General features: G+C 41.2%; 1 protein-coding gene across 1 annotated transcript; it reads right to left on the bottom strand.

The window, feature by feature from the left end:
* Window positions 1-349: 349 nt before the first annotated feature.
* Window positions 350-6,150, bottom strand: LOC106613544 (transcription factor BTF3 homolog 4). The gene is made up of 6 exons (XM_014215918.2): window positions 5,868-6,150; window positions 5,108-5,169; window positions 4,074-4,187; window positions 2,315-2,516; window positions 827-886; window positions 350-725 (listed from the first exon to the last, which is right to left on the bottom strand). Exons 2-6 carry the CDS (start codon window positions 5,159-5,161, stop codon window positions 679-681), a joined length of 477 nt encoding a protein of 158 aa, XP_014071393.1. The 5' UTR covers window positions 5,162-5,169; window positions 5,868-6,150; the 3' UTR covers window positions 350-678.
* Between the last annotated feature and the right edge of the window lie 14,813 nt (window positions 6,151-20,963).

The following is a 20,963-nucleotide window of genomic DNA, read 5'->3' as shown; positions in this document are numbered from 1 at the left end:
GCACATAGGGCATATGACATTTTCATGTCTTTGTGGTTTAAGTGTTAGGTCATAATACCCAAGTCATGTGTACATGAAACCTCAGAAAACATGGGTCTAAAAATACCACAAAAGGCCTTACAACCATCTTCGATATCATCCAAGTCAGTCTAATATCACATTGGATGTAATCTCTGCAAGGCCTGATTACTTTTGAGCATGAGGCTACAGTGCCTTGAAATTAAATAGTGACTAAATAGTTATGCATCTTGATACAAATGATGGCCAGGGTGGCAGCCATTGTGACAACAGTCTTCAAAAACGAAAATGCCCCCTTTCAACAGCCAGAAAGACCACAGCACCATGTAGAAAACGTTAATCACCTTTATTTTGATTTGTAAAAAAACAAACAAAATTATTAAGACTAGCTTTAATTAATGACCACCGCAATCCTGATCGAGACTAACAATGTGGTGAAAAGTACTGAACCGTCGACCAATGTGTTGGGAGTTTAAGTGAGCAAGCAAGTCTGATAAGGACTGCATCCTCGGGACATCTCAAAATACACAAGTCTCTGGTTGACGGGATAGTGTTTGAAATGATATGTCTTCGTAGCTAGAGGTTAAAACAGTGGAGAAGCCGCCGTAGTTTCTTAATTGCAGTTCCAATCCTTGTATGGGGTCTCAAGGGGAAGATCAATCAGTTTGCCTCATTTTTTGATGCTTCGTCAAAATTCTCCACCAGGTCTGAAGAGAAGAGGAAAACAAAGGATGGTTTCACAGGTTGAAATGATGTAATGTTTCCTCTGAAGCGTCTGATATACTTCCCCTGGCAAACGAATCCTTACCTGGGACATCATCGTCTTCTTCTTCAATATCTTCTGCTTTAGGGGTTTTGCTGTCAAGCACTGCAATAAAAAAATATACAGTTGAAGTCGGAAGTTTACATACACCTTAGCCAAATACATTTAAACTCAGTTTTTCACAATTCCTGACATTTAATCCTAGTAAGAATTCCCTGCCTTAGGTCAGTTTAGGATCACTTTATTTTAAGAATGTGAAATGTCAGAATAATAGTAGATAATGATTTATTCCAGCTTTTATTTCTTTCATCACATTTCCAGTGGGTCAGAAGTCCACATACACTCAATTAGTATTTGGTAGCATTGCCTTTAAATTGTTTATCTTGGATCAAACGTTTCTGGTAGCCTTCCACAATAAGTTGGGTGAATTTTGGCCCATTCCTCCTGACAGAGCTGGTGTAACTGAGTCAGGTTTGTAGGCCTCCTTGCTCACACATGCATTTTCAGTTCTGCCCACAAATTGTCTATGGGATTGAGGTCAGGGCTTTGTGATGGCCACTCCAATACCTTGACTTTGTTGTCCTTAAGCCATTTTGCCACAACTTTGGAAGTATGCTTGGGGTCATTGTCCATTTGGAAGACCCATTTGCGACCAAGCTTTAACTTCCTGACTGATGTCTTGAGATGTTGCTTCAATATATCCACCAAATTTAATTCCTCATGATGCCATCCATTTTGTGACGTGCACCCCCACAACATGATGCTGCCACCCCCGTACTTCACAGTTGGGATGGTGTTCTTCGGCATGCAAGCCTCCACCTTTTTCCTCCAAACATTATGGTCATTTTTGTTTCATCAGACCAGAGGATATTTCTCCAAAAAGTACAATCTTTGTCCCCATGTGCAGTTGCAAACCGTAGTCTGTGTTTTTAATGGTGGTTTTGGAGCAGTGACTTCTTCCTCGTTTTACTGTAGATATAGATACATTTGAGGTCTTGGCTGATTTCTTTTGATTTTCCCATGATGTCAAGCAAAGAGGAACTGAGTTTGAAGGTAGGCCTTGAAATACATCCACAGGTACACCTCCAATTGATCCAAATGATGTCAATTAGCCTAACAGAAGCTTCTAAAGCCATGAGATCATGTTCTGGAATTTTCCAAGCTGTTTAAATGCACAGTCAATTTAGTGTATGTAAAATTCTAACCCACTGGAATTGTGACAGTGAATTATAAGTGAAATAATCTGTCTGTAAACAGTTGCTAGAAAGCTTACTTGTGTCACGCACAAAGTAAATGTCTTAACCGACTTGCCAAAACTATAGTTTGTTAACAAGAAATTTGTGGAGTGGTTGAAAAATGAGTTTTAATGACTCCAACCTAAGTGTATGTAAACTTCCGACTTAAATTGTACAGGCCTCAAAATAATCCCCAGTGCATACCGTAACAGAATCTCCCTTTGCAACGGAGAACGTTTGGTTCCTTGTGATTATACCTCAGCTCTAACCTAATGATTTTACATGAGGGCCAACCCACCTTGTCGAGGGAACTGCTCTGCTAGTTTGCGCAGGCTGGTGAGGCTGTCGGCGCCCAGCTGGCTGAGGATGCCCGGCAGCATCTCCGTGAGCTGCTTGGTCTCAGCATGGCCAGTGATAGCGAAAGTGTTGGCCGACAGAGATGCCTGCACTTTGGGGTTGTTGAAGTGGATCACTGAGCCGTCATCCTTGATCATGTTTACCTGGCGACAGTAAGGGGGGGGGTTTGCTCACTTCAACATTCTACTCCAAGTTTGGTCCACAAAGCCATAGTAGGCTGCAGTCCACGCAAGAGACTTCAACATCTACAGTGCCTTCAAAAAGTATTCACACCCCTTGACCTTCTCCAGATTTTGGGGTGTTATAGTTTGGATTCAATTGAGACTGCGTCACTGGTCTACACACAATACGGCATAATGTCAAAGTGGAACTGTGTTTTTAGAAACGTTTACAAATGTATTAAAAACGAAAAGCTGAAATGTCTTGAGTCAATAAGTATTCAACCTCTGTTATAGCAAGCCTAAATAGGTTAAGGTGTAACGATTTGCTTAACAAATCACATAAGTTGCATGGACTCACTGTGTGCAATAAAAGTGTTAAACATGATTTCTGAATTACTACTTCATCTCTGTACCCCACACATACAATTATCTGTAAGGTCCCTCAGTCGAGCAGTGAGTTTCAAACACAGATTCAATCACAAAGACATTGACTATCCCTTTGAGCATGGTGAAGTTCACTTTGGAGGATGTATCAATACACCCAGTCACTACAAAGATACAGGCGTCCTTCCTAACTCGGTTGCCGGCAAGGAAGAAAAGCGTTCAGGGATTTCACTATGAGGACAATGGTGTCTTTAAAACAGTTACAGAGTTTAATGGCTGTGATAGGGGAGAACTGAGGATGGATCAACATTGTAGTTACTCCACAATACTAACCTAATTGACAGCGTGAAAAGGAAGCCTGTACAGATTTTTTTTTTTTTATATTCCGAAACACTAAAGTAATACTTAAAAGAACATGGCAAAGCAATTCACTTTTTATCCTGAATATAAAGTATTCCAATAGATTACTGAGTACCACTCTCCATATAGTGGTGACTGCATCATGTTATGGGTATGATCGTTCAGGACGAAGAAACCCCACAAAAAACAATAGCGCTAAGCACAGACAAAATCCTAGAGGAAAACCTGGTTCAGTCTGCTTTCCACAGGACAATAACCTAAATCACAAGGCTAAATCTACACTGTAGTTGCTTACCAAGAAGACAGTGAATGTTCATGAGTGGCCAAGTTACAGTTGACTTAACTCTACATGAAAACATATGGCAAGACCTGAAAATGGTTGTCTAGCAATGATCAACAACCAATTTGACAGAGCTTTAAGAATTTTGAAAATAATAGTATGCAAATGTTACTCAATCCAGGAGTGGAAAGCTCTTAGACTTACTGCAAAAGGTGCTTCTACAAAGTATTGACTCAGGGGTGTGAATACTTATGTAAATTAAATATTTTTTTACTTCATTTTCAATACATTACAAAAAGCATGGTTTTCACTTTGTCATTATGGGCCATTGTGTGTAGATGGGTGAGAACCCCCCCTAATTCAATCCATACTGAATTCAGGTTGTAACATCAAAATGTGGAATAAGGGGTATGAATACTTTCTGACGGCAACGTATAAGGGCGGCATTAAACAAACAAAATACAACATTCAAGAACTTAAGATTACACAAAATGTATAATGGTAGCTGTGTTTACCTCTTCAATACCAGCAATGTTGTTGACAGCTAATTTCTTTAACGAACTCTGAAGTTTTTTGTCGTCGGCTGTTGCCGTTCTGTGTACGACCTTCTTCTTCCTACGTGCCGAGCCCTGAAAACAACACAGGGAGATTTAAGAATGTACATCAATAGAGGTTAAATAAAGCAGTGGTGTGCCCAGTGCTCTACCAACCTATCAGGAGTATCCGAAACCATAAGGCTGATGATTAAAAATAAAACATTTGAAAATATAAGTAGTAGGCCTATATTTCATTTAAACAAGTCACCTTAAATGACAAATAATGTTATATTTTAAACAAATTTGAGACTTGTCATTTGATAAAAATGATTATATAGGTCTAACTCATCAAGATTGACTTGATTTAATACACATTTCAACAGAGGCACGTTCAACAGGACGCAATGTTTTGGAATGTTCAGATAGACACGTTAATGTATAACAAACATGCCTCAAACATGTAAAAAAGGGATGGGCAACTTTGATGGGGGACAATAAAAAAATTAAAAAAATCAGAACATATCATGAGGGGCCAGAGTGGCTCATGTGTCTGTGTACCCACATCCATACCCACACATGCAGGCAGAGCCGGCTCTAGCCTTTTGGGGGCACTAAGCTAAATTGAGTTGCCGCCTTGGGCTAATTGAGTGACTGGTTGTGACTGACAAGAGAAAAACTGCTGATGCATAACCAAACCTCGAAATTGAACCCAAGAGTAAGTTGAGACCATGAGAGAATTGTGCAGCACACCCTATAATCACAACGTTTTTCAACTTTTCATTCAAAACAGTAGTTTCTATTGAAATAAAGGTAGAGTCAAACTTCTATAGGTAGGCACGGGACCAAAACAGTGGAGAACTTTATCCTTGCGCTCCAATGCACTTAGTTGTTGCGGAAATTGACCCACTATGCTGTTTACTTAGCGCATCTACGTCATATCACTGACTACCTTTAAACATTGCACACCATTCTGTCCTGCTGAGCTGAATCTCTAAATATGGAAATTAGCTTACCTTTCCTCCTATCCGGACCTGGGCTTGAAGTTTTGCTAATTTTTCTTGGTTCATGTTTCTACCTGGAAAAATGACAGATGAGTAGGAGTTATAGTTTAACATTTAAACTAGCAACTGAACTGTTTTCAAGTGGAGGCATATGGGTTTTTATCTTGTCAATTATCTACACTAGTATCAGAACAATTTGGTCCAGATGACCAGTTTCATCCATAATTTGACTGGAAGTATTAGGGATTGCATCAACATACATCTGCTGCCAAGCTAACTATCCGAGAAACGCTCAGAGAATGGAGTTCAGCATTCCTCACTTAACTAGCTGCTAGCTATGATAGCCAGCTAACAACTGTACACACTAGGGAACTTATTATGTGAACCTCAATAAGCGAGCTAACTAACCACATTTGACAAGGGGGCATTGTTACTAGCCATCTAACTATAACTACCTACGGAGAACAGTGAAACAAGAACATAGTTACAATTTCAAAAACGAGCCTAATCGACATGCGACATCTTTCACAAAAGGGATGCGGTCTGTTGAAGACGCAAACAAATAGCCAGATATAGCCAGGCTAACCAGACAGACTAGCACGCTAACGCTAGCCAGTGAACAAAATTAAAACAGTGGATTTGCTGGGTATCCTATGAAGTGTCATTGCCTCTTTTCATCTAAGGTACATCGATCCCAGTCAAATATCAAACACAAACGTAATTGTTTACCATAAAACCACTCTAAAATTGACGTAAAAACAATATACCAGACCTGATCCACAAATATCCGAGGAAACATGCGGCAACGAACGATGGGAGGATATGACGAAGAAACTACGTCACCATGTGACTGACATATTATTCGGTGGTGAAACCTGATCTTCTTCTTCTATGGTATATTGGGGATCGCACAATTGAATGTGCATTCCGCCACCTACTGTGCGGGATGGAAACAGGATTCCCCAAAATGTAACAAAATACAAAAATAAACGAGCAAACTAAAATAAATAAATAAACTGAACTAAATCCAAAAACTTTTCTGTAAAATTTTTTTACATATCGGATCCCTACACAGGCTCAAGGGGAACCTAGCAGGGCGAGTCTTCCGGCGCAATAATTTGTTCTTTTTTTGTTCCAGTTTTCGATACTACTGTTGTCCATTCATAACATTCATCTTCACAAATTTTGTCCGACGCGCTGCTTGATTCGAAATCATCATCCAATCCTCCGTCTTCGACAAACCCATTTCTTCTTCTTCGAGTGGTTTTTCAGCCGTCTGGACGTTTTGTTGCGTATTGCCATAGAGTTTCTAAACCCAGATGCGCAACATTGCAAGACTTCAGGGAAAAAGCTTGCGAAAACAGACCAAACATCCAAGCCGGTGTTTGGGGTTTAAGAAGTAAATGAGAGAAGTGAACAAATATTTTTCTCGAAATCTGAAGGCACAACCTAGATTCGAGCAAACGGCTTAAGTAATTGAACATGTTATTACTCCAACCTTGTGAAATTGACAAACTGACACGTTTTCATTTTCCTCAAAAATAACTTTATATTGAAAGAGTGCCTTTGGTTGGACGGCTTGCAAATGCGCAATTCGGGGCAGGACGACCGTTAGAGCCGATGACATGTTGCTACGCAACAGTTTAGCTAGCCAATGGCTGCATTCCAAACACTGAAAAGACACACCCTCTCCCCTCAAATTAAGTGGACACTTCTGACGAGTTTAGCTTGCAGGGCAGAAATTCGTTAATCCCGCGACGATTGTGTTTTCAGCCATCGGTAGCTTGTGGGTGCTTTATATGCGCTACAGTCAATTATGATTGCATGTCTACTTACATTAACTATATAATTATTAATATACGCCTACTAGCATTGTTACCCATCGCTCCACAAAAGCCGCGGCCCTTGCAGAGCAAGGGGAACAATTACTTCAAGGTCTCAGAGCCAGTGGCAGTTCTAGACCATTTCAACTGCGGGGGCCAAGCTGGGGCCAGTTGTACTGTTAGAGGGGCCAGTTACATTAGACGTTATTGTTGTCATATCGTTTTCTTCACTGCATAGCAGGCATTAGCAGGCAAAAGACCATGTTCATAATCATTCAACAATTTATTTGCATTTCCATTATAATAATCATTTGCATTACATATTCAGTATCAGGTCACATCAAATCAAATTTATTTATATAGCCCTTCTTACATCAGCTGATATCTCAAAGTGCTGTACAGAAACCCAGCCTAAAACCCCAAACAGCAAGAAATGCAGAGAAAGCCTAGAAAGGCCAAAACCTAGGAAGAAACCTAGAGTGGAACCAGGCTATGAGGGTTGGCCAGTCCTCTTCTGGCTGTGCCGGGTGGAGATTATAACAGCACATGGCCTAGATGTTCAAATGTTCATAAATGTCCAGCATTGTCAAATAATAATAATCATAGTAGTTGTCGAGGATGCAACAAGTCAGTAACACAAGAGTAAGTGTCAGTTGGCTTTTTCATAGCCGATCTTTGAGAGTATCTCTACCGCTCCTGCTGTCTCTAGAGAGTTGAAAACAGCAGGTCTGGGACAGGTGAATAGGTCAGGGTTCCAGCAGGTCTGGGACAACAGGTCTGGGACAGGTAGCACGTCCGGTGAACAGGTCAGGGTTCCATTGCTGCAGGCAGAACAGTTGGAACTGGAGCAGCAGCACGGCCAGGTGAACTGGGGACAGCAAGGAGTCATCAAGCCAGGTAGTCCTGAGGCATGGTCCTAGGGCTCAGGTCCTCCGAGAGAGAGAAAGAAAGAAAGAGAAAGAGAGAATTAGAGAGAGCATATTTAAATTCACACAGGACACCGGAAAAGACAAGAGAAATACTCCAGATGTGACAGACTGACCCTAGCCCGCTGACACATAAACTACTGCAGCATAAATACTGGAGGCTGAGACAGGAGGGGTCAGGAGACACTGTGGCCCCATCCGATGAAACACCCGGACAGGGCCAAACAGGTAGGATATAACCCCACCCACTTTGCCAAAGCACAGCCTCCACACCACTGGAGGGATATCTCCAACCACCAACATACCATCCCGGGACAAGGCCGAGTATAGCCCACAAAGATCTCTGCCACGGCACAGCCCAAGGGGGGGGCGCCAACCCAGACAGGAAGACCACGTCAGTGACTCAACCCACTCAAGTGACGCACCCCTCCCAGGGACGGCATGGAAGAACACCAGTAAGCCAGTGACTCAGCCCCCGTAATAGGGGTAGAGGCAGAGAATCCCAGTGGAAAGAGGGGAAACCGGCCAGGCAGAGACAGCAAGGGCGGTTCGTTGCTCCAGCCTTTCCGTTCACCTTCACCCTCCTGGGCCAGACTACACTTAATCATAGGACCTACTGAAGAGATGTGTCTTCAGTAAAGACTTAAAGGTTGAGACTGAGTCTGCGTCTCTCACATGGGTAGGCAGACTATTCCATAAAAACGGAGCTCTATAGGAGAAAGCCTCCAGCTGTTTGCTTAGAAATTCTAGGAACAATTAGGAGGCCCGCGTCTTGTGACCGTAGCGTACGTGTAGGTATGTACGGCAGGACCAAATCGGAAAGATAGGTAGGAGCAAGCCCATGTAATGCTTTGTAGGTTAGCAGTAAAACCTTGAAACCAGCCCTTGCCTTAACAGGAAGCCAGTGTAGGGAGGCTAGCACTGAAGTAATATGATCAAATTTGTTGGTTCTAGTCAGGATTCTAGTAGCCGTGTTTAGCACTAACTGAAGTTTATTTAGTGCTTTATCCGGGTAGCCGGAAAGTAGAGCATTGCAGTAGTCCAACCTAGAAGTAACAAAGGCATGGATTAATTTTTCTGCGTCATTTTTGGACAGAAAGTTTCTGATTTTTGCAATGTTACGTAGATGGAAAAAAGCTGTCCTTGAAACAGTCTTGATATGTTCTTCAAAAGAGAGATCAGGGTCCAGAGTAACGCCGAGGTCCTTCACAGTTTTATTTGAGACGACTGTACAACCATCCAGATTAATTGTCAGATTCAACAGAAGATCTCTTTGTTTCTTGGGACCTAGAACAAGCATCTCTGTTTTGTCCGAGTTTGAGAGTAGAAAGTTTGCAGCCATCCACTTCCTTATGTCTGAGACACAGGCTTCTAGCTAGGGCAATTTTGGGGCTTCACCATGTTTCATTGAAATGTACAGCTGTGTGTCATCCGCATAGCAGTGACATTTAACATTATGTTTTTGAATGACATCCCCAAGAGGTAAAATATATAGTGAAAACAATAGTGGTCCTAAAACGGAACCTTGAGGAACACCGAAATTTACAGTTGATTTGTCAGAGGACAAACCATTCACAGAGACAAACTGATATCTTTCCGACAGATAAGACCTAAACCAGGCCAGAACTTGTCCATGTAGACCAATGTGGGTTTCCAATCTCTCCAAAAGAATGTGGTGATCGATGGTATCAAAAGCAGCACTAAGATCTAGGAGCACGAGGACAGACGCAGAACCTCGGTCTGACGTCATTAAAAGGTCATTTACCACCTTCACAAGTGCAGTCTCAGTGCTATGATGGGGTCTAAAACCAGACTGAAGCGTTTCGTGTACATTGTTTGTCTTCAGGAAGGCAGTGAGTTGATGCGCAACAGCTTTTTCAAATTTTTTTGAGAGGAATGGAAGATTCGATATAGGCCAATAGTTTTTTATAATTTCTGGGTCAAGATTTGGCTTTTTCAAGAGAGGCTTTATTACTGCCACTTTTAGTGAGTTTGGTACACATCCGGTGGATAGAGAGCCGTTTATTATGTTCAACATAGGAGGGCCAAGCACAGAAAGCAGCTCTTTCAGTAGTTTAGTTGGAATAAGGTCCAGTATGCAGCTTGAAGGTTTAGAGGCCATGATTATTTTCATCATTGTGTCGGCGCATCAACTGTATTCTCCGGTTTTCAGCAAATTCATCTAGACTCAAGGACTTTGCCCTCCTTGACTCAATACTTAATACACCTAAATTTCTTAATCTGTCATCTGACATTGTGGACCTGAGATGCATTTTCACCAGCTTTAGTGCAGAAAAACTCCGTTCACAAGAAGCAGTACTAACAGGGATTGAAACAGCCATCTTGCACAGTTTAAAGAGCTCAAAGAAAACTTCTTTATAAGACTCAATGAATAATGCCAGCTCTACTACACTGGAGGGTCTCTGCATGCCACTCTGTATTTTCCTTTCTAAAATTCTTCTGAACTGATGTAGTTCATGCCCCAAGTCCTCAATATTTGATTCATACATTCTAGCAAATGGAAACAGGGACTTCTCTTTGAGAAACACAACACTTGTAGGGTTTAGAGTTTGGATGCCATTCATTATGTCACAGTTTTTGCTAGGGAACCTTCTGTTAAGCTCATTGAGCATATGATCTAAAACAGGATAGAAAAGGGTTGTACGAAAACTGCCTTTTTCTTGTTCTGAATCGGACCTCTGACACACTGTACTGAGTACACAGTCTCCATTAAATTGAGAGCTTAGTTTTTTTTGGTTGTTTTGCAGGGGGGTGTATTGCAGTATCACATTGCTCAGCTGTGTTCAACACTTCATTCCATAGGTCACCAAAAAATGACTCATCCCTGTAGTCATTCAAAGTTTGAACTAAAGCTTCAACTAAATCAACAGCCTTTGACAGGTCAAGTGATGAAGACTGTAGCATATCTGATAGGAATTTTGCTTCTCCGAACACTTTATGGAGTGTAACAAGGCACACAATGAATTGTGAATCTATCTGTGCAAGCAGACCTCGTGCCTCAACAGATCTGTCCCCAATGTGTTCTTGGACTATGTCTTGCAGGACTCGCTTAATGGCAGGTAATCTATCCATAATAGTATGTAGAGCCATATATCGACATGCCCAGCGAGTGTCACTTAGTCTCTGAAGCTCTCTAGGTGCACCTGGGTACATCTCTTTTTGTATGCTAAGCCATTTTTGATGCACATATGACCCAGATGTGAAGACGTAAAGTCTTTCTAGTAAGGAGAAGAACTGTCCTACCTCAGGGACAGCTTTGAATGTATCCACTAAAACTAAGTTTAGACAGTGTGCACTGCAGTGGATGTAAAAGGCATGCTTTGCTTGTTCTTTAATGCGTGCCTGGATGCCTGAATGCTTGCCACTCATAACGGAAGCGCCGTCATATGCTTGGCCTACTAGGTTGTTTTTGTGTTCAAGACCATGACTTTCTAATATGTGTATGATTTTGTCAGTAAGCCCTGCTGCATCTAGTCGATCAGCCGATTCAAAGTGGAGAAAGCTCTCATGGACAGCTCCTCTGAAATAGTACCTGAGTACTAGAGATATCTGCTCCTTTATTTTTACATATTTTGTTTCGTCTGCCATCATGCTAAAGACCTCACTGTCTTTCACTTCTATAATTTTTATTCGAACCATGTCTGCCAAACAACTCAGAACCTCATTCTGAATCTCTTAGCTTGCATATTTTGCATTATGAATGGAAGTCAACCTTTTTTTCACAGTTGTGTCATGCTTAGCTATTGTTTCTAGGATTGCCATGAAGTTCCCTTTATTATCTGACTCTGCAGACTCATCGTGTCCTCTTTGTGCAATATTTTGTGTGGCTGTAAGTAGTAGTACTTCTCCTATTGTTTTAATATAGTCCTGATTTTCTTGAACCTGTTTGTTGTGTTCCTTGTTTAGGGCATTTACCAGTGCTGCATTACTTTTTACAGCTTTCTGATAGACTCTCCATGTAATCATTGCTTGTTTGTGTCGCTCAGACCTTGCATGAATTGCAAATCATCCCCTGTATGTAAGTTGCCTTCTTCCAGTTGTTAAAACCCAATTGTGAATCAAATACAGACTCTGAGACTTTGGGAGGGCTAAAATGCCTGCAGGCGTAACAAAACACAGAGACAGATTTTTTTGAATATTCAAGCCAGGGGTGGATATGGTACCAGGCCGCCTTGAAGCTCCTCCTCCGGTCCCCCATCAGAGTTCTTGGGTATATGATCATCATTGGCTGCACTGGTAGTTCCTCCCGGGATTTGCTGATATCTGCCAAAGAAAAAAATCTATAATTAAAAGTATCTATTTGGGTAATTTTAGATATACCATTGCCATCAGGCAACTTCTGAAATCCATCTGATGTCTATATCACAAGCCGAATAGCATGTTGAATAAGAATTCATTTCAATCACAAACCGACTCATTTCTATACACCATATAAACTGACTAATTGCACTGCTTTACAAGTAACCACAGATTTATTCAACATCACAAACCCAATGGTCCACTGCTTGTGGACGCACGAGGCTCCTCCGTTGGTGTCTCACTCTCAGTCTCCCCATCTGTCTCACTTTCCTGCTGTACTATGCCTTCACTCTCAGTCTCTCCAATGGACAAGTCTTCCTGCTCTCTCCCTGCAGGCTCTCTGCTCTCTCTCGCTCAGAGTAAGTGACGTCACCGATTGAAACGCTATTAGCGCGCACCCCGCTAACTAGCTAGCCATTTCACATTGGTTACACTCACCCCCCACCTTTGACCTCCTTTTCCGCAGCAACCAGTGATCCGGGTCAACAGCATCAATGTAACAGTTTAGCTTCCGTCCCTCTCCTCGCCCCTACCTGGGCTCGAACCAGGGACCCTCTGCACACATTGACAACAGCCACCCTCGAAGCATCGTTACCCATCGCTCCACAAAAGCCGCGAATTGAATTATGGGGCGTTTCAGGCCCCGAAGTGAACGTAATTGTACACTCACAAACTCCATTAAAAACGAGGACTGAGGGCTTACGTTGCAAACTTCCCTTGCTTGCCTAATCATTTGGACCGACGGCTGCGGGGATTCCCCCAAGGGCTGAGGGTTTAGGGCCAAGGTCTGTCAACTTTGAGTTTGGAATGCAGCCAATGTCTCCAAGACATTGCCTACAAGTGTGATCGGGGATTTCTATTGGAAAAGCAGTTTTAGCCTATCTTTATACTATTTTTTGGTATTGCTGCCTTTCACAGTTTGAAAAGTGCATTTCACATATGTTCACAAAAAAAGGGAAAAGAGAAATGGGGAAAGTCATGAACCCTCCTACCGTATGGGAGTGATATACAGGGGGGGGGGGTCTGTCAGAAAAAACATTTTGAAAAGCTTTGTGTGTTAAAACGCAATCAAACAGAACTATTCTAACAAGTCTCTATAAATCACTTCCTCATAACTGCAAATTAATTTGAACTTAATTTTTATTACCTGTCAACATAGTCTAGGCCTACTTCCAAAAGACTTCAAATTCACAGTTTGAACATAAAAGGCAATTTGTAGAAAAATGTATATAATTTAGTTTATACTAAAGGGATCATTGAACTTGTAGCCTATATTGTTTTTCAAGTAGGAAAGAGTAGATATAGCAATACAAAGTTTCAACAATACAATGAATGTGTTTTCATTTACGTACGTTTTTCACCAATGCCGATCTTTGGCATGCTTATTGTTGGCATGATGGTTAACACAAACACAAGATCTGCACATTTTATTTTTTACTCAAGAACACATCATTAATTTATTAATCACAAATCTCAAACCACTTGAGCCTTGGGATCGGAAAACAATTCCAGGCCATGTTTCAACACAGATGAGGCATTTACAGTCAAGTTATACTGCAGTGACTTGATATATGTCACACTGCACTGATGTGACTTTCATTGGAAACTTTTGTGCATTCTGTTTCAGCTGTATACATAGTCCATAAATATACATAATGTGACGTCAACACGGTTTAAGTAAACACTTTAAAATTAAAATGATCCTCTTAAATCCTTTTAAAACTACGGAAAGGAGAGAGGTGATCAACTCATCATCAGATGAGCTAAACTGACTGGGCTGTAAGTGGTAAGCAGGCTGAGCACCCATGGTGAGAGAATCACTTCTAAAAATGTCTTAATACAGAATATTTGTTGTACAAAAAGTACAACATTTTATTCAAAAATATATATACATTTTAGTAATTTAGCAGACGCTCTTATCCAGGCGACTTACAGTTAATGTATTCGTCTTAAGATAGCTAGGTGGGACATCCACATAACACAGGCATAGGAGGATTATTTAAGATACTGTTTGAAGTGGTAGGGTTTCAGATGTTTTCGAAAGATGGGCAGGGCCTCTGCTGTCCTAGCTTCAGGAAGAAGCTGGTTCCACCATTGGGGTGCCAGGACAGAGAAAATGTTGGACTGGGCTGAGAGGGAGCTGCCCTCCCGTAGGGGTGGGAGGGCCAAGAGACCTGAGGTAGCAGAACGGAGTACTCTCAGTTAGAACAGACAGACACATGAATCCCAAATGTGTCAAAAACAAATTTTACATCAGTCCACAGCACCGCAGCAGGTCAAAGAGATAGGCCAACCATCTGCAAGACACAACAGCAACCTCAACGGCCGGGCCAGCCAGAAAAGTCTCTTCAGAATTCAAAACCCATCTTTTCACGTGGTAACAACGCAATAGCTGCAATATTGGGATTCCAGAAGACTGTGAAACAGAACTTTTAGCTTCACCGGAGGAACACCTGCTGAGTTGATGTTTCAGATTGATTGGCAGTCTCTCACTGACTGATAGCGAGCTTGAAACAATCAATTGGCCTTGTCATTCTGCACAGGCTCTAAGGGTTCTGAGGAACTCTAGAGCAGCAGATGTCTTTAGTTCTGAGCAACTGCATCTATCATAATACTGCTGAAAATCACAGTGAAGACTCAAGAAAACAACATTGACAGCTAGTGCTGATTGTAGAGTTCATCCTTTCAAGGTCAGGTGGTACTGTACAGTAGTAGGTTAGCTAGAAACAACTGTCAATGGGGCCAACTCAGGGGTCCATATTCGTCCAGGCATTAATTGTGTGTCAATGATAAGCAACATGCCTGTTGCCAGTTTCTGTGTGCCTCATGAATGCGCAATACACTGCGTGCACAATTATTAGGCAAATTGTATTCCTCAGTCTTCATTTTATTGTTGAACAAACACAATGCTCTTAGTCAATTCAAAATGTTATTGAACCTCTAACCTGAATGTTTAACAAAGGAAATCTGAGTTTTCTTTTTCTCAGGGCAATATATACGTGTGCACAATTATTAGGTAACTATCAGTGTGCAGAATTCTTAGGCAACTAAATTACTAAAATAATTTCTCCCAACTCACTTGCTTATTCTCAATTTTTTGAGTAAGTGCAACAAATAAGTAACAAAAAAATGACAATTAAATAACAGTTTTGGCCTTTCAAAAATATTCCGGAAACATTATAGCCACCCATCTTTTCAGTAACTGCCATGAGCCTTCCATCCATGGAGTCTGTCAGTTTCTTGATCTGTTCACTATCAACTTTCGCTGAAGCAGCAACCACAGCCTCCCAAATGCTGTTGAAAGAGGTGTATTGTCTTCCGTCACTGTAAATCTCATGTTTGAGAAGGGCCCACAAGTTCTCAATAGGATTTAAGTCAGGTAAGGAAGTGGGCCAGGTCATTATTCGGGCATCTATGAGGCCCTTGCTGGTTAGCCAAGCAGTGGAGTACTTGGATCCATGTGATGGAGCATTGTCCTGCATAAAGATCACAGCCTTCTAGAATGCTGAGGACTTCTTCCTGTACCACTGCTTGAAAGAATATTCCAGAAACTGGCAGTAGTTTTGGGAGTTGAGTTTCAGTCCATCTTCAACCCGAAAAGGTCCAACTACCTCATCCTTCCTGGTAGCTTGACGTTTAATTATTCTCAAGTCTTTTGCAGTTAATTTGATTGGCATAGTACTCTGTCACTCATGGGGACCTTACGCAATCGCGAAGCTTAAGTCCATAGAAAGGGTGGACATCCAACATTTCAGCCCTTTGGGTCCTGCCATAGAGTTATATTACAAGTTCCCAAGGCTCAAGGTCATTGGCCACAGAAATTACGTCAAATCACGTTATATGTACAGTAGCTTTGATTGGACTGATCATGTCAACATCTTACTTTCACAATTTTACATTTACATTACATTTACATCATTTAGCAGACGCTCTTATCCAGAGCGACTTACAAATTGGTTCATTCACCTTATGATATCCAGTGGAACAACCACTTTACAATAGTACATCTATAACTTTTTTTTTGGGGGGGGGGTAGAAGGATTACTTTATCCTATCCTTAAAGAGGTGGGGTTTCAGGTGTCTCCGGAAGGTGGTGATTGACTCCGCAGTCATCATCATGAATCAAGTCTACTGGCAAATCCTTTTTAATCCTTGTCATATGAAGAGAAATGAGGAGAAAATATAGATAAAACGTATCGCTGCTCATCGGCCATTGGACATAAATATTACACAACAATTTGGAGATCACAAATTCAACAATCGGTGACAGTGGCTAACTGCAAGCATTGCAACTGGGAAGTCGGGAATAAACAGCTCAAACTGGGAAAATATGTTTTGAATTGTCATTCAACTCGGAATTGTAAATCCAGCATCTTTCTCTTTGATGACAAAATTTGGTCTATTTTCACCAACGCGGTATTGTAAACACATCGTTCCTGGCCGGTGTGTGCTTGCTACTAACTTTTTTTGTACAGCTTTGACAGTGCTACAAATAGTAGTGGTTGCGCTTGGCTTGCACGTGCAAATTCAGCACACACAACACTCTATAACAGAATTGTGATATTTTGACGTGTCAAATTAAAAGCTTATTTAACGCATCAAATAGTGTTATATGACGTATCTTTTTTGACACACAAAGACCCAAATGGCGTTCAATGTGCCTCACTCTAATAATTTGATCTATTTTCACCTCTTAATTTCACATACTGTTCTAACTTGGTGGTGCACATGTAGCCTATAACCTGTTTTAAAGAAATGTAATCATTGAATATTGTAAGGGCTTTCAATGTCTGCTTATATGCCCCCTTTATTTATCCTAGGGTTCTGACTTGGTGTACAGGGAGAACACTGTAAGAACGGCCCATGTTCTGAATTTTGTTGCTGTACATTTAAAAAATGCTGAACAAATAGTTATATAGACTACATCCGTCCTAGCTCACTCATTAATGTCTTAATCGAAATTACAGATTGTTTCTTATCTGCTTGTCGTCCCCTTATGCCATAGTTTGTACATCCCAATTGTCAGTAGAAACCACATTTGATTAAGCACGTCAGCCATATCAGCTATGTTTTTATAAAAGGCAGTAAATGAGGCTGCCAGACAAGGCTCTGCTGATAGCCAGGTGTAGCAGTGGTAAGGTGTTGGGACTGCTGTTGGGACTGCTGTTGGGACAGATTTATGTAGCCCCTAACAGTTTGTGGGCACGGTTTGTGACCGTTATAGTGCAATTAATGAATCGTTTAGTGTTGTGTAGTAGCTTTGCTGGCATGCATCCCCCACAGAGTTCCTCTGTCCAGTGTCTGTGTTCTTTCACCCATCTTAATCTTTTCTTTTTCATTGGCCAGTCTGAGAAATGGCTTTTTCTTTGCAACTCTGCCTAGAAGGCCAGCATCCCGGAGTCGCCTCTTCACTGTTGACATTGAGACTGGTGTTTTGCGGGGACTGTTTAATGAAGCTGCCAGTTGAGGACTTGTGAGGCATCTGTTTCTCAAACTAGACACTAATGTACTTCTCCTCTTGCTCAGTTGTGCACCGGGGCCTCCCACTCCTCTTTCTATTCTGGTTAGGGCCAGTTTGCGCTGTTCTGTGAAGGGAATAGTACACAGCGTTGTACGAGATCTTCAGTTTCTTGTAAATTTCTCGCATGGAATAGCCTTCATTTCTCAGAACATGAATAGACTGACGAGTTTCAGAAGAAAGTTATTTGTTTCTGGTCATTTTGAGCCTGTAATAGAACCCACAAATGTTGATGCTCCAGATACTCAACTAGTCTAAAGAAGGCCAGTTTTATTGCTTCTTTAAATCAGCACAACAGTTTTCAGCTGTGCTAACACAATTGCAAAAGGGTTTTCTAATGATCAATTCACCTTTTAGTATTATAAATATTCCCTTACCTTTGCTGATCTTGGTCGGAATGCACTACCAGGACTCCTACTTCCACAAGAAATGTTATTTTTGTTTGAAATACTCCATATTTATGTCCAAATACCTCAATTTTGTTCGTGCGTACAGATCACTATCCAAAGGCATAATGCGTGTGCGTAAAATAAGAGACAAAGTCAAATAGTTCCATTACCGTTCGTAGAAACATGTCAAACGATGTTTACAATCCTTAGGGTATTTTGAAAATAAAACGTCGATAATATTCCAACCGGACAATAGCGTACTCATTACAGAAGAAAAAGAATGAGCGGCGCGCCAGTGTGAATGCGCAGTAAACAACTCACTGCTCCCAGGCAGTCCACTGATAGACTGAGCTCCTGTTCTCTGCCCAGTAACAGGAGACGCATGAAAGACGTTTCTAAAGGCTGTTGACAGCCAATGGAAGCCTTAGGAAGTGCAAAATGACCCCATAGACACTGTAGTTTGAACAGGGATTAGATAGAACTACAAATCACTTCCGGGTTGGATTTTTTTCTCAGGTTTTTGCCTGCCATATGAGTTCTGTTATACTCACAGACATCATTCAAACTGTTTTAGAAACTTCAGAGTGTTTTCTATCCAAATCTACTAATACTATGCATATCTTAGTTTCTGGGAGTGAGTAGGAGGCAGTTTACTCTGGGCACGTCAATCATCCAAGCGACTCAATACTGCCACCATCCATAAGAAGTTTTAAGATTTGGTCCAGTCCGATCCGGACCGACCTTGATTTCACACAAACATAAACATCTAGGATTGATTCAGATTTGGTCCGATCCAGACCAAATCTGAACCAATCCTAGACATCTATGCTTCCCAAGTTTGGACAGCACAGTACAGTAGATTAATGGTTCTAAAACCTCTCCATGGGGACCCCAGACCATTCCATGTTATTTATCTATTTCAGAGCTAGCACACCCGATTCAACCTGTCAACTAAATCCTCAAGCTCTTGAATAGCTAGTTCAGATCTACAGCAAAATTGTGAAACATCACGGGGTCCCTGAGAAGAGGTTTGAGAACCACTGCATTAGAGCACAGCAGAGTACAGCAGTACAGTACAGTAAAAAAAAGTAGAGAAAGTCTTTTCAACATTAATTCAGAACCAAAAATGAACCGGATTTCAAAGTCCGGAAAAACGTATTTTCAACGTCAGGAAAATGCATATTTTAAACTCCCTGAAAAGACGTCTATTCACCTTTCATTCAGAACCTAAAATGTACCTACAGATAAAATGACAGGAGTTGTGAAAAACAGGAGTTGTGAGTTTAAATGTATTTGGCTATGGTGCATGTAAACTTTCGACTTCAACTGTATATACTTCATTAAAACTCATTTTTCAACCACTCCACAAATGTCTTGTTAGCAAACTATAGTTTTGGCAAGTCGGTTAGGACATTTACTTTGTGCATGACACAAGTAATTTTTCCAACAATTGTTTACTGACAGATTATTTCACTCTATCACAATTCCAGTGGGTCAGAAGTTTGCATACACTAAGTTGACTGTGCCTTTTAAACAGCTTGGACAATTCCAGAAAATGATGTCATGGCTTTAGAAGCTTCTGTTAGGTTAATTGACATAATTTGAGTCAATTGGAGGTGTACCTGTGGATGTATTTCAAGGCCTACCTTCAAACTCAGACCTCAGAAAAGTATCTATATCCACAGTAAAACGAGTCCTATATCGACATAACCTGAAAGGCCGCTCAACAAGGAAGAAGTCACTGCTCCAAAACCGCCATTAAAAAGCCAGACTACAGTTTGCAACTGCACATGGGGACAAAGATTGTACTTTTTGGAGAAATGTCCTCTGGTCTGATGAAACAAAAATGACCATTATGTTTGGAGGAAAAAGGGGGTGGCTTGCATGCCGAAGAACACCATCCCAACTGTGAAGCACGGGGGTGGCAGCATCATGTTGTGGGGGTGCTTTGCTGCAGGAGGGACTGGTGCACTTCACAAAATAGATGGCATCATGAGGTAGGAAAATTATGTGGATATATTGAAGCAACATCTCAAGACATCAGTCAGGAAGTTAAAGCTTGGTCGCAAATCGGTCTTCCAAATGGACAATGACCCCAAGCATACTTCCAAAGTCAAGGTATTGGAGTGGCCATCACAAAGCCCTGACCTCAATCCTATAGAGAATTTGTGGGCAGGACTGAAAAAGCATGTGTGAGCAAGGAGGCCTACAAACCTGACTCAGTTACACCTGCTCTGTCAGGAGGAATGGGCCAAAATTCACCCAACTTATTGTGGGAAGGTTGTGGAAGGCTACCAGAAACATTTGACCCAAGTTAAACAATTTAAAGGCAATGCTACCAAATACTAATTGAGTGTATGTAAACTTCTGACCCACTGGGAATGTGATGAAGCTGAAAAAGCTGAAATAAATATTCTTAAAATAAAGTGGTGATCATAACTGTCCTAAAACAGGGAATGTTTACTTAGATTAAATATCAGGAATTGTGGAAAAACTGAGTTTAAATGTATTTAGCTAAGGTGTATGTAAACTTCCCACTTTAATTGTAACTTCAATGTCTGGAAAAGCATCTTTTAAAAGTAATTTTGCCTAGTGGATTCATATTTTTGGCAGCACACATTGATCAGTCAGCGCAATTTTGGATTAAAATGACATGAAGAAAATTGCATTTGCAGAGGAGAGAGTTCTGAAATAATGCATCATAAGGTAAAGGCTGACATTTTTTCTGCATGCTCTAACAGCGACATGTCTGTCTCGTATGTTGATCTAGCTAATTAGCATGTGTACACTCACTGCAATGCACAGCTGATGCACTACTTGCATGTACATTGGCCAGGTTTAGATTCAACAAGGCTAACTGTTTCTTAGCAAGACAGTTTGTTGTATCAGCTA

Source organism: Salmo salar, chromosome ssa10 (assembly GCF_905237065.1).
Source record: "Salmo salar chromosome ssa10, Ssal_v3.1, whole genome shotgun sequence".
In the NCBI taxonomy this organism is placed as follows: domain Eukaryota; kingdom Metazoa; phylum Chordata; class Actinopteri; order Salmoniformes; family Salmonidae; genus Salmo; species Salmo salar.
The sequence above is the reverse complement of the archived record's forward strand: the minus strand, read 5'-3'. Positions and strand labels throughout refer to the sequence as shown.

Bases quoted from the DNA above. Each gene is read 5' to 3' on its own strand.
- LOC106613544 (XM_014215918.2), bottom strand. From the start codon at position 5,161: ATGAACCAAGAAAAATTAGCAAAACTTCAAGCCCAGGTCCGGATAGGA. The intron at 2,517-4,073 runs GTAAACACAGCT...TACTGTCGCCAG, and splicing joins ACATTGCTGGTATTGAAGAG to GTAAACATGATCAAGGATGA. The intron at 726-826 runs GTAAGGATTCGT...TCTTCTCTTCAG, and splicing joins AGAAGACGATGATGTCCCAG to ACCTGGTGGAGAATTTTGAC.